Source organism: Hippopotamus amphibius, chromosome 16, assembly GCF_030028045.1.
Source record: "Hippopotamus amphibius kiboko isolate mHipAmp2 chromosome 16, mHipAmp2.hap2, whole genome shotgun sequence".
Taxonomy (NCBI): Eukaryota; Metazoa; Chordata; class Mammalia; order Artiodactyla; family Hippopotamidae; genus Hippopotamus; species Hippopotamus amphibius.
The window spans coordinates 56,497,510-56,510,720 of record NC_080201.1 but is presented as its reverse complement, the minus strand read 5'-3'; the positions used below and the strand labels follow the sequence as shown (position 1 = coordinate 56,510,720).

At 51.7% G+C, this 13,211-nt stretch overlaps 1 protein-coding gene across 1 annotated transcript in view; it reads right to left on the bottom strand.

The window, feature by feature from the left end:
* Positions 1-821: 821 nt before the first annotated feature.
* ARHGAP35 (Rho GTPase activating protein 35) overlaps positions 822-13,211 on the bottom strand; it is a 113,803-nt gene continuing 101,413 nt past the window's right edge. Inside the window, exons 5-7 of the mRNA XM_057713599.1 lie at positions 12,392-12,523; positions 1,955-2,060; positions 822-1,240 (exon numbers count right to left, since the gene is read on the bottom strand). Coding sequence (XP_057569582.1) covers positions 883-1,240; positions 1,955-2,060; positions 12,392-12,523 — 596 coding nt within the window. The 3' untranslated portion in view covers positions 822-882. The remainder of the gene's footprint in view (positions 1,241-1,954; positions 2,061-12,391; positions 12,524-13,211) is intronic.

Here is a 13,211-nt window from a genome sequence, read left to right as displayed (position 1 = left end):
TCCTGTCACAAAGACAAGGGTCACCCTCTATTTGTCTGCCTTTTGGCAGCGGAGGGAAGTAAATCCTGAGGTCTGTAGTTTTCTTCTTGTAGTTTTTTCCTTTTCTTTTTAAAAATTGGGGGCGGGGGAGTCTTTCCATTTTTCTTCCAGTGTTCCTTTGTTTTAAAGGGAATGTACCCCCGAAACCTGTGAAGTGAGGAAGGGGGTGCATGGGGCATGGAAGCTGCACACTCTCTTGGTCCAGGCACAAAGCTACCCTCCCTCTGTTCTGATCGGCTGGGCAGATGCCCTCAGCATTGTACCTGGGGGTGGCAGAGCCATGGCCCACACATTCCCAAGGAGGCTGCTAGACAGGCTGCACGGCCAACTGGGGGTGGAGGTGCAGATATGGAAGGTGAGAAGAGACAGGCGCAACAGACGGGAAGTGTTCTCTTTAGGGGTTGCTGGCCCTGCCCTGGGGTGGCCCGAATCCAGAATCTCCTCCTCCCCCTGCCAAGGCCAGGGCTCTGTCCAGTGGGCGGATGCCCTGAGGCTGGTGTGCGCAGATAGGTGGGGGAGGGGGCCTGGGGAGCAGTACGCGTGCGGAGGGCCACAGGGCCGCTCGCTGCCTGGCTAGTTCAGTCCTCAGAAGGGTCCACGTCAAAGGGCAGGGCCCCGGCCCCGGCCTGCAGCCAGCCCCGGGTCTGCAGTGCTGACTTCAGGGCACGGACGGCCAGCCTGTGGTGGACTGTTGGCTGGTGCTCCCGCTGAGGTCTTCAGAAGGTGAGAGAGAGGGGACCCTCTCCCCGCCCCTGCCCCAACAGACCTGGTTTTGTCCAAGGCCACATGCCGCCCCATCAGAGAAAGAAGACCTTGTCTCCTCTTGCCCTGGGCCTCAGGGGCTCACAGCGTGTGTTCGGCTTGAAGCTGGGAGGGGAGCAGCGGCTGCACCGGGGACTGCGGGGTGGGTGGAGGTGACTGGGGCGGGGACGGCTGACTTGTGACAGGTGTGGAGGTGAGGAAGGGGACAGGGGAAGCCAGGGCAGAGGGGGAGCTGGGCGTGGCACCGGGAGGCTCACTGATGGGCCGGTTATGGAAGAAGAAGGGGCACTGCTGGATGAAGAGCTCGATGATTGTCTGGTAGGTCCGCGTGGCCGTGAGGGCGTCCATGGTGCTGAAGTCGGGTCTCATCAAGGTGGGCCAGAAGCAGATGGACAGGTTCTCGCTGGTCATGAGATTCACCTTGTTGTTGTGGCTGACTCTGCAGGCGACACCAAACTCAAGGTCAGAGCTCAGCAGCGGGCCTGGTGGAGGCTCCTGATCACCTATGCTCACGGTCACGGCCACCCTGGCTGCTCTCCTGGCCCGCCCACCTGCAGCCCAAGAACAGAAAAGGCCCCAGCGCAGCTCTCCAGGGCCCTGGCCTGGGAGGCCCTCCACCAGCCCCGTGGGTGGGCAGAATGCCTCAGGGACTCTCCCCCAGGTCCCCACAGTGGGGGACAATGCTCTAGGTGTGCAGAGAGGGAGCGTGTGTGTCCCAAGCCAGGGTTCATGAAGCACCACTCTGTCGAGAGAGGAATCGGTCTGGCTGGAAAACAACCCTATTCTGTGTGTGAATAAATGCAGGAGCATCCAGTTAACAGGTTTCCTGAGCGTGGCCGCCTGCACTCGCTTGACTGGCGCTCGCTCTTTTACACAGCACACCTGTCTCGGCCCAGCGTTTTGTCCCACCAGTCAGGAAACACGAATCCTGGAGAAAGGACTTCAGGTGTGCTGGGGGCCACGCAGGCCTCTCTCAGACAGAACCAGGACAAACACCTGAGGTGGAGGAGCCAGGCGCCTAGGAAGCTCCTTGGTGAGCCTGCACCCTGACAGGCTGAGGACGGAGCCTCGCTCAGCCTCGTCCTGCAGCTGACTGGCCCTGACTGGAGGTTTTCGAAGGAGGGAAGACCAAACAGCAAGCCCTGAAACGTACTTGTTCAGGTGAGAGATGACGTATTTGAAGACTTCATGATTTTCCTTTGGGAATTTCTTGAGTACCTCCTTAAGGGCATGTAACTTCTGCTCCCGGTCATTGATTTCTGAGGAAAGAGAAAACCAAGGCCAAGGCTGGTGGGCCTGGGGCTCAAAGCAGACAGTGGTCCCAGGCAGCTGGAGAAACTGGCGGGCTGGTGGCCAGTGGAGGGTACGCTATGTACTGTACCTTCTCTGAGGGCAGCCTCCACCCCCATCCTCTCCCCACAAGCTGGTGCCCAAAGGCTGGCACACCTGGCAGTGGCATGGGGCCAGGGCCAGACCTACCTCGTGTCCCAGGCCCCTGCTGAAGGGGAGCACTGTATGCCTGGGGCTTCCTGGCCTCCGCCACCGGAGACCCCACGGCCCAGAGAGACCCACCATAAAGAGCACCATTCTTTGCTCATGCGGTTGCCCCTGGCGACGGGCATCCCCATGCAGAAAGCCTGCCTGCTTCCTGACCAGACGGGTGAGCGCTGCCACCCGCCCACGCCAACAGACGGTCTAGGGAGGGACTTTGTCACAAGACCAGGGCTCTGTCCTTTTCCTAGAGTCACAGGGACCCTCCACATATCTCCCTATTGGAGGAGCTGATGGAAACAGTGGGGGGAGTTCTTATGCAGTTCATCAAAGGCACTACGTCCCCCCCCCGCCACCGCCCCACAGCTTGCCCACCATGGAATCCTTATGCACTGAGAAAGTAAAAACCAGCTAACCCAAATGAAACGCTTAATCTATGCCAGGCCTGGTTCAGCGGGTCCTCACAATCCTATGAGGTTGGGGCTGTTATCACCCCCACTTCAAGGATGAGGAATCTGAGGCCCAGAGAGGTTGCAGAAATCAGCCTCTTGGTCCAAGAATCAAACCCTATCCAAATGGCTGCAGAATCTGAGTGGGCACCACTGTGCTCCCTGGGCTCCCGGTGCCCCTCCCTGAGTGGACCTGGCCTGCCTTGGCTGGGAGAGCCGGCCTGGGCTAGTGAGACAAACATGGTCCAGAGCCCACTTGGAATCAGTTGGCCGAGAAGCTCTCTCAGCATAGAAAGGTATCCCTATGGCCACTTGCTGGAACTGAAGGCTCTCTCTAGAACTCCGGGGCTCACGACAACTACAGGAGAAGCCCACGAAGAGGTAGCAGCGCTCCCACAACTGACGGCTGTGGGGTGGGTGGACAGGGAGCTCATTAAAAAATACGATGGTTCCTAACTGGCTTGGCGACATCGGCTCCTTTGGGATAGATGAAAGCTCTGGACCTTCTGCCAAAATAAACTGTGTATAGGTCTGCCTACAATTCCTAGAGTTTCACAGACTCTCCAAACCCATGTATCCTTTAAGGAAGCCTGCAGCCTCCTAATTAAGAACTTCTGTAGAAGGTCATGTGCCTAGAGGGTCAGTATGGGGAAGCAGGCACGAGGAGTCTCAAGCTAGACTTGGAAGGACAGACGGAACATAAACGGCTGGCGAGAAGGTGTGGGGGGGGGGGTGCAGGGAAGAAGGGTCGTGTGGTCATCTAGATCCTCTCTCTGACACCAACCAGCTGTGTGATCTCAGGGAAGTGACAGGTCTGAGCAGCAATCCCCTTGTCTACAAGAGAGGCTCATGGCAGTGCCTCTTGTACGTGGCAACACCACACCATGAAATGAAGAGCGCACAGCCAGACACACAATAAGCACCTGGGAGCAAGCCTGAGTTTCAGGGAACCAGTGGAAGAGGAGGCTGCAAAGATGGCAGGGATGGAGCTATTGAGAGGGTTGGCTGGCAGGCTAATGAGCATGAAACAGGGCAAATGTTTTGACTTGAGAGCATGGCTAGATAAAAAAAACGTTTTGGTAACATTTGTCCAGTTAGAAAATGACTAAAAAAAGCCCACAGGAACTAATTATGTGGAGCCATTAACAGCTTCATTTCTCTGCATCCAAGATTTATTTTAAGGGTTCAACTTCAAGGGCACACTTTTTGTCTGACCTTGAGTTTCAAAATCCTTTACTGTTAAGTTTCAATAAAAAGTTTACTTAAAAGAATTAAACTGCTTGAGATAGGATCAAGATGGCGGAGTAGGAGGACATGCGCTCACTCCCTCTTGCAAGAGCACTGGAATTACAACTAACTGCTGAACAATCATCGACAGAAAGACACTGGAACTCACCAAAAAAAAAACACCCCACATCCAGAGACACAGGAGAAACCGCAATGAGATGGCAGGAGGGGTGCAACCGCGTTAAAATCAAATCCCATAAATGCTGGGTGGGTGACTCACAAACTAGAGAACAGTTATACTGCAGAAGTCCACCCACTAAAGTGAGGGTTCTGAGCCCCATGTCAGGCTTCCCAACCTGGGGGTCTAGCAATGGGAGGAGGAATCCCCAGGGAATCAGACTTTGAAAGCCAGCGGGATTTGATTGCAGGACCTCCACAGGACTGGGGGAAACGGAGACTCCACTCTTGGAGGAGCACACAAAAAAGTGTGCTCACCAGGACACAGGGGGAAGGAGCAGTGACCCCATAGGAGACTGAAGCAGACCTACCTGCTGGTGTTGGGGGTTTCCCTGCAGAGGTGAGGGGCGGCTGTGGGTCACTGAGGAGGTAGGGGTGGGGGTGGGCAGTGGTGGCAGGGGTTCTGGGAAGTGCTCATTGGCCTGAGCCCTCCCAGAGTCCGCCATTACCCTGCCAAAGAGCCTGTGGGCTCCAGTGCTAGGTGGCCTCAGGCCAAACGACCAACAGGGTGGGAACACAGCCCCACCCACTGGCAGACAAGCAGATTAAAGTCTTACTGAGCTCTGCCCACCCAGCCCTACCCACCATCAGTCCCTCCCCACCATCAGTCCCTCCCATCAGGGACTCCTAGACAGCTTCCACAAGAGGGCAGACAGCAGGATCAAGCAGTATCAGCAGTATTTTGTCCTGTGGAACTGAAAACCACAGCCACAGAAAGATAGAGAAAATGAAGACAGAGAAAATGAAAAAGCAGGACTTTGTACCAGATGAAGGGACAGGATAAAAACCCAGAAAAACTAAATGAAGAGGAGACATAGGCACCCTTACAGAAAAAGAATTCAGAATAATGATGGTGAAGATGATCCAGGACTTTGAAAAAAACTGGATGCAAAGATCGAAAAGTTTACCAAAGACCTAGAAGAATTAAAGAGCAAACAAACAGAGATATGCAACACAATAACTGAAATGAACAACACTAGAAGGAACCAATAGCAGATTAATGGAGGCAAAAGGGCGAATAAGTGACCTGGAAGACAGAAAGATGATAATCACTGATGTGGAAAAGAATAAAGAAAAAAGAATGAAAAGAACTGAAGACAGCCTAAGAGACCTCTGGGACAATGTTAAACGCACCAACATTCGCATTATAGGGGTCCCAGAAGAAGAGAGAGAGAAAGGACCCGAAAAAATACTGGAAGAGATTATAGTTGAAAACTTCCTTAACATGGGAAAGGAAATAGCTACCCAAGTCCAGGAAGCACAGAGAGTCCCAGGCAGGATAAAACCAAGGAGAAACACGCCAAGACATACAGTAGTCAAACTGACAATAATTAAAGACAGAGAAAAGTTATTAAAAGCAACAAGGGAAAAACAACAAATAAGATACAAGGGAACTCCCATAAGGTTAACAGCTGATTTCTCAGCAGAAACTCTGCAAGCCAGAAGGGAGTGGCATGATATATTTAAAGTGATGAAAGGGAAGAACCTACAACCAAGAATACTCTACCCAGCAAGGATCTCATTCAGATTCGAGGGAGAAATAAAAAGCTTAACAGACAAGCAACAGCTCAGAGAATTCAGCACCGCCAAACCAGCCCTACAACAAATGCTAAAGGAACTTCTCTAACCGGGAAACATAAGAGAAGAAAAGGACCTACAAAAACAACAACAAAACAATTAAGAAAATGGTAATAGGAACATACATATCGATAATTACCTTGAATGTAAATGGACTAAATGCACCAACCAAAAGACGCAGACTGGCTGAATGGATACAAAAACAAGACCCATATATATGCTGTCTACAAGAGGCCCACTTCAGACCTAGGCACACATACAGACTGAAAGTGAGGGGATGGAAAAAGATATTCCATGCAAATGGAAATCAAAAGAAAGCTGGAGTAGCGATACTCATATCAGATAAAATAGACTTTAAAATAAAAAATGTTACAAGAGACAAGAAAGGACACTACATAAAGATCAAGGGATCAATCCAAGAAGGGGAGATAACAATTATAATGATATATGCACCCAATATAGGAGCACCTCAACACATAAGGCAAATGCTAACAACTATGAAAGGGGAAATCGACAGTAACACGATAATAGTGGGGGACTTTAACACCCCGCTTACACCAATGGACAGATCATCCACACAGAAAATTAATAAGGAAACACAAGCTTTAAATGACACAATAAATCAGCTTGATTTAATAGATATCTATAGGACATTACATCCAAAAACAGCAGATTACATGTTTTCAAGGACACATGGAACATTCTCCAGGATAGATCACATTTTGGGTCACAAATCAAGCGTTGGTAAATTCAAGAAAATTGAAATCGTTGTCAAGCATCTTTTCCGACCACAACGCTATGAGATCAGAAATCAGTTACTGGAAAAAAACCATAAAAAACACAAACACATTTAGGCTAAACAATATGCTACTAAATAACCAACAGATCACTGAAGAAATCAAAGAGGAAATCAAAAAATACCTAGAGACAAATGACAATGAGAACACAACGATCCAAAACCTCTGGGATACAGCAAAGGCAGTTCTAAGAGGGAAGTTTATAGCAATGCAATCCTACCTCAAGAAACAAGAAAAATCCCAAATAAACAATCTAAACTTACACCTAAAGAAACTAGAGAAAGAAGAGCAAACAAAACCCAAAGTTAGTAGACAAACTGGGACATTTGTAGAGACATGGATGGTCCTAGAGACTGTCATACAGAGTGAAATGAGTCAGAAAGAGAAAAACAAATATCGTATATTAACACATAAGTGGATGATAGAAAAATGGTACAAACCAACCAATTTGCAAGGCAGAAATAGAGACACAGATGTAGAGAACAAACATATGGACACCAAGTGAGGAAAGCGGGGAGGGTTGGGGGGAATCAACTGGGAGATTGGGATACCAAATTGTACACTCTAAATATATGCTGTTTATGGTTTGTTAAAAAAAAAAAAGAAGTAAACTGCTCAGGATAGGGGTAGGGGTGGGGGGGATGAACAACTGTCCTGGAAAACACAAGAAGCACGTGAATGGCTCGGAGTCTCACTTAATAAAATAACCGTGCCCCCTTCCAGATGCAAACTTGGCACAGGCCTCTCCTAGGTGCCTGCATGATAAACACACAGCTGTGTTTGTTTTAATTAAGCGCGCGACCGGCAGTACCTTCATGGAAGAGCCCAGCTCACCGGTCTTCCTGGCTGGAGGCAGGAAATGGGGCTGATAATGCCACCGCCTGTCTGGGATGTCCCCTCTCCTTCCTATCTGCTGGGTAACAAGGACGGCTGCTCCTTCTCTCTCTTCCTTGGGGGCGGGGGAGGAGGACGGCAATTACAAAACCTGCTTGGACAGCGATTCAAAGACCATCCTCAGGAATGCCAGCCGCCCTCCCCCTCCTGGTGTAGCGCACCAGCAAGGTGCCCAACAAGGACCTAGCTGGCCAAGCTCCCTGGGGTTCATCTCCCTCTCCCCCTCTAGCTGCATGGGGCAGGTGCTCGTGAGTGCCGGGGAGCATGGAGAGACAGGTAGGAGGAGGGCAGGACGGCAAGGGGAGTGATAGGAAGCCTCCCAGTGTCTGTTCTGTGAAAATCAAGGTCCACCTCGCAGATGTCCTTCTGACCTGACCTGTCCTTCTGACTTGACTCCCCTCAAGCAAGCAAACACCCACCAGTGTTGGGGGACCTGTTCCAGGCTCAAACTGGCAGTCTTTTCATGGTAGTCACGACACCAGTGATTTCTTACCTCTGGAAAGTGCAGGAATGTGGGCGGGGCGACGTCACGGTTGCTCTCTGTGCGGCCCTCCCACCACCCGCGGGAAGGTGGGGCTGGTTCATCCCACATGCTGGCTGTGAAAACCTCGCTCAAGAGGTGAGGGGAAGGCGGGGTGGGCACCAAGCTCTGCCTCCAAGTTCAGCACGCCTGTTGTGGACCACGTGCCTGCCACCACGCTCAGAGCTCCCGCCAGCGTCAGTACTCCTCTTTGAAAGGGGTGAGGAACTCCACAGAGCTCAGGCCTCCTCAGCTAACAAACCAGACTTTTGAAATTATGTGTCTGTCAACTGAGACATCAATATAGGTTCAGGAGAGGCATTTTGAGGTCAGCTGAATCAAGACGAAGTCTGGATACAGACCAGGAAACGTTGAACTGAGACCCCGAGAATTCAGGAGCAAGTGAAGAGGACAGTAGAGGCCACTAGGGACCTTAGAGGCTAGCCTGCCACACCCCTCACAGTATACAGGTAAACCAAGGCTCAAAGAAGTAAGAACATTGGTCCAAGGTCACAGAAAATTGGTGTCAGGGGCCCTGATCCCAAACATTGTTCTGGCCCCGGCTGTGTCACTTTGCTGCCATCTTTGGTACCTAGACTGTCAACCAGGCTCTAGGCCTGGATCTGCTACCACTCAACTAAGTGCCGAGAGGAAAACCCCTGATGGATTTTGACCACTTTGCACACCTACACCACCAAAAAAGGGAAACACCAGCTCAGGTCACACCCCCTCGGTGACGCACACTGGCACACATGGCATGCAATCCCCACCTCTCCTTCTGGTGGGAAACGACTCCAAGGCTTAACTTTCACTCTGCTGGCTTCACGCTGTCCTCCTGGAGGTATGACTTTGCAGTAACCTGTCCAATGTCTCCTAGTCACTAGACGAAGGCAGGGACTGCACACTTGCCTGTCTGCTGCCATCTGTCCCCGTCCCACACAGGGCCTGGCACATGCTGGGAGGTGAGGAACACCCCCGTGCTTTTAGGCAGCTATCTGGACAGACAAGAGGAAGCAGGATCCCAGAATTAGCAACATCATAAGGCAGCACGTGAACCAGCTCCCAATGAACAGCAAGACTGGTCCGCCTAGTGACCTTGCAATTCAGTCATTAATCTCTAGCCCTATGTTGTCTCATCTGTAGATGGAAAGGGTGAGATGATAAGCCGGCATCCTGAACCATCTGGGGTCATATATCCCTTTGACAATCTTTTTTTTTTTGGCTGTGCTGCGCAGCGTGTGGGATCTTAGTTCCCCGACCAGGGATCAAACCCGGGCCCTCGGCAGTGAAAGCTCGGAGTCCTAACCACTTGGACCACCAGGGAATTCCCATCCCTTCGACAATCTGAGGAAAGATACTGGTCTTCTCCGTAGACTTAAATGCGCACACAGAACTCACAAGTAGTTATGGGGGCTAGTGGGGCCCTGAGGCCAAAGGTCCTTAGGCTCAGAGCCTCTGGACCAAGACAGAGCCAGCTGTAGGGCCTTTTCCGGCCCAAAAGACAAGGGACAGGGTGGGTGGGGACTGGTTGGACTGGAGGGATTCCACATAGGTGGTGGTGGGGTTGTGAGGGTGGTCATGAGAGGAAAAGGAGAAGATGTGGGCCAAGAATAAATGATACTGTTTCTTGAAGGCTGGGGTGGAATGTGAGGACAAGACAGAACAGGGAATTCAAGGCCCCTTTTGCTGTCTCCTGAAATCCTCGTCCTCTCTGTAGCCAAGCTCAGGTGCCATCTCTTCCACGAGGCCTTCTACCTTCCTCTCTCCTCGCTGCGTTTTGTGTACTTTCAGCTCAGCTTGCTTCCTGCTGCCTGGCTGAGAACTTAAACGCGCACCCGGGGAGGAGGACAGGAACAATGTCTCAGCATAGAAGGCTGCACCCAGATCGCCACTCCCTAGCAGTGCGGGCAGCTGCTGCTATTCATTTCTCAATCTCCCACACATCACCTTGAATGTGGTAGGAAAATAACTGGTGAATCATCACAAAAATCTCTATTTGTAGGCACAATTTCAGCAGCGTTCAATATTGAGAAATTCTGGAGCTTACAAAACGATCTGATAGTAACCTTGATATTTGTTGTGATGGGATTGGAAACCATTTCCAAGCCGTGAACACACAGATGCAACAGCTCTTAGGTATTAAGTGGAAAGAGCTGGTCAAGTTGATGTTGCCATGGAAACCCAGCCAGGCTGAGAATAGCTACTTTGGGGCATGAGAACCTTTGTTCCATCACATCCCTTAACGCTAACTTTGGCACTGCCTGGTTGGTGTTTCTGGGGCTCAGTTAGGCTCTGACACACACAGCCCCACTCTTCACTCAGCTGCTTTGGCTGTGAGAGGTGCCATGTCAGTGAGATACACTCCTCTCCACCAGGTTTAAGACAACGGAGCTCCAGCTGACTAGCTTGGGGCACAGGAAACACACAATGGGAAGAGGAAGCGGAAAATCTCCACCCTTTTCCAGGCTGCCGTAGCAGCAAGAAGCTCCCTTCCTCAGCAGTGGAAGCCGGCGGAAGCTGCTGTAGGAAGGCAGCTGATTCCCTATCAATAACACCTTCCTCTCCTGCCCCCCATGACCCTCCAAAAACAAAAAGATGCTATGTCAGCAATTCCCGCAGAAACAATGGGATTCCTTCTGCAGGTGCCAGGACTCTACACGCCTCTAGATGGCGCCAAGTCAAGATAAACGCTCTTGGGAATCCCTGGGCTTCCAGCAAACTGGGTACCAGCCCACACCTTCTCTTCCTAATTTCTGCCCAGAGACAAGATTAGCTTAGGTGGAAAGAAAGCTGGCTCTGGAGGGAGATTTCCCATGTGTTTCACATCTGAGCCAGCCTGGAGCCTGCTAGAGAAGTGACTGCTGGGAGGACCTCTATCTTTGGAATGGTAGGACCAGAGCAGAAGCTGGCACCCGTCCCCACCCTCTAACTCATCCGGAGAAACTCAGACTCCTGTCCTGAGAAGGCAGATGGGAAAGAAAGCCAGGGAACCCTATGACAGTCCCAGAAGCTGCCAGTGTTTCTGCCCCATCGCTGCGGGCTTGGAGAAGATTGGGGGTGTGAACGATTTCAATCAGCTTAAGACGGTGTGCATAAAATATGGTGGCGGCGGCACCTAGATTGTGTAAACAAACATCACGGGAAAGGCAGACTATAGAACAGTGACTCTGGGGGCCCCACAGCCCTGAGAACAGTCAGGTTCTGACAGGGACATCTCTCCACAGTTCAGGGTCAGGCTTCTGTCAGCACCTCTATTTCCCAAAGCCACTAGGAGTCTATGACCCACATCTTAAAGTCCTATGAATCTGTGATCTCCCCACAATGTTTGCCCACACCATCAAGCTTCGTGAGTAAATATCCTGTTTGCTTAAAACTCCCTCATTTGAGTCAGGCAGTGGCAAGACAAGACTAACATTCTGGGTCCGAGGAACCCAGCTCCCTTTCCACTTCCCCACCCCCTGGTCGCTGGCAAAGACACTTCCTTCTGTAGCTGCACAGCAGCGGCTGCTCCTGGGGTCTTGGCCCACCAGAGGGGCAGGGCAGAAGGCTGCCTCTGGCCACACAAGTTCGGAAGCACCATTCTGTGGGAAGCTCTGAGAGGCCAGGCACCCTCTGCAGCACGACATGAAGTCCAGGAGAGGCTGCCCAGTGGGAAGGTTCCCACACGGTGGACAAATGCCTCTGGAGAGAGGCAGGCCAGGGCAGAAACAGCTCTTGGGGCGGGCAGGATGGTGAGTAAGGAGACCATTAAAACCAGAGGTGCTAATGTGCTGCAGCCTCAAGCGATCATCTGGTCAGGGCCACTGCAGCTGTCCCCTTCTCTCAAGAGGATGCTTCCTCACAGGCTATCTGGCCCCGGACCACATGTTAACTTCCTTCTGTGAGAGCTGGGAGAAGAGGGGTGAGAGGAGGGCAAAGGAAAGAAATACCTACCACTTAACAGTCCTGCAACACAGCCTGGCCTCCAGGCCTCCCCTAATCTCATTTACTAAATACGAGAAGGGATAGGAACAGAGGAAATGAAGGGCCAGGGAAGGGTGCGCTGGCCTTACACTGCCAACAAACAAAGGAGCAGGATGTACCCTGAGTCTGACATCAAACCAGGCTCTCAACTCATGGAGTTTTGGGGCAACCTGCAACTTTCTTGACAGAACCCTCAGAGAAGCACCTCTGGTTGACAAAGGCAGGGGCCTAACTTACAAGCCCTTTTGGTGTCATCTTGCTAGTTCCCTTTCCTTCTGTCCTTCAAATCTCAGGTCTAAAGGTCAGAGTGCCAGCTCTCTGAGGGCAGGACCCATTCTTATGGTGCTGCACCCCCTCCCTCAACTGGCGCAACCCAGAGTCGGCCGGGGGCACTGCCAGGGGCCCACAAGCCACATGTGGTTGCCAGTACTCACTGTGTGCCTCCACCAGATCAATCTGCATGCTGTATGGGACCAGGGGGTCTGGCAGTTCTGAGAAAAAGCTCTTCATGGCCCCTGCCACGGTGTTCACTGTAAAGTCCTTCTCTGCCAAATCCAGGTTGTGATCTGAAAGGAAGAAGGGAGAGTGAGGCCAGACCAATCTAAGCTAGGCAGAAGCAAGGAACCTCCAGCGCTGGGGATAAGCAGAGAAACTTGGAGGACCCAGGGATGCTGCCTAGGGCAGGCCTGGAGCCTGGGCAGGGACTCGGGATCATCACAGACTAGACAGAAGGTGGCACCCCTGGGTGCTGCTAAAAAAAAATTCTGAGATTCACAGACAGAGGCTGACACCCAGCCTTCCAAGGTCAGCCTTTCGGTAGAGGAGCTGCACCGCCTATTCTGTGCCATCCAACTTCCCTCGTCTGGCCTGGAGGTACTGTTACCTTTTCCTTACGCCCTCCCACTCAGGGAGAACAGGAGGAGGCTTTCCCAAAAGGCTAGCTTACTCTCCTGGAAGGTTACAAAAATGTTAGCGACAACCTGGACTGCTGTCTGGGTCCCTGCTCCTCCTAGTGGTCGGGTGATGAGGCTCACCTTCCTCCTGCTGCTCCCTTGCAGCTTATGATACTACTGACTTCTGTCTCCAACTCTTCTTTACATACTTTATTGCATTTCTGATTGTAACAAACCATCTACTGACCGCTATCAGCTGTTCCCATTCGGGGTCTGTAACCCATGTTGCAGATTCTGGCATACATATAAGCTTATGCCCGTGTGTGGCCTCACCCTCCTTTTGGCCTCACGCTTCCTATCC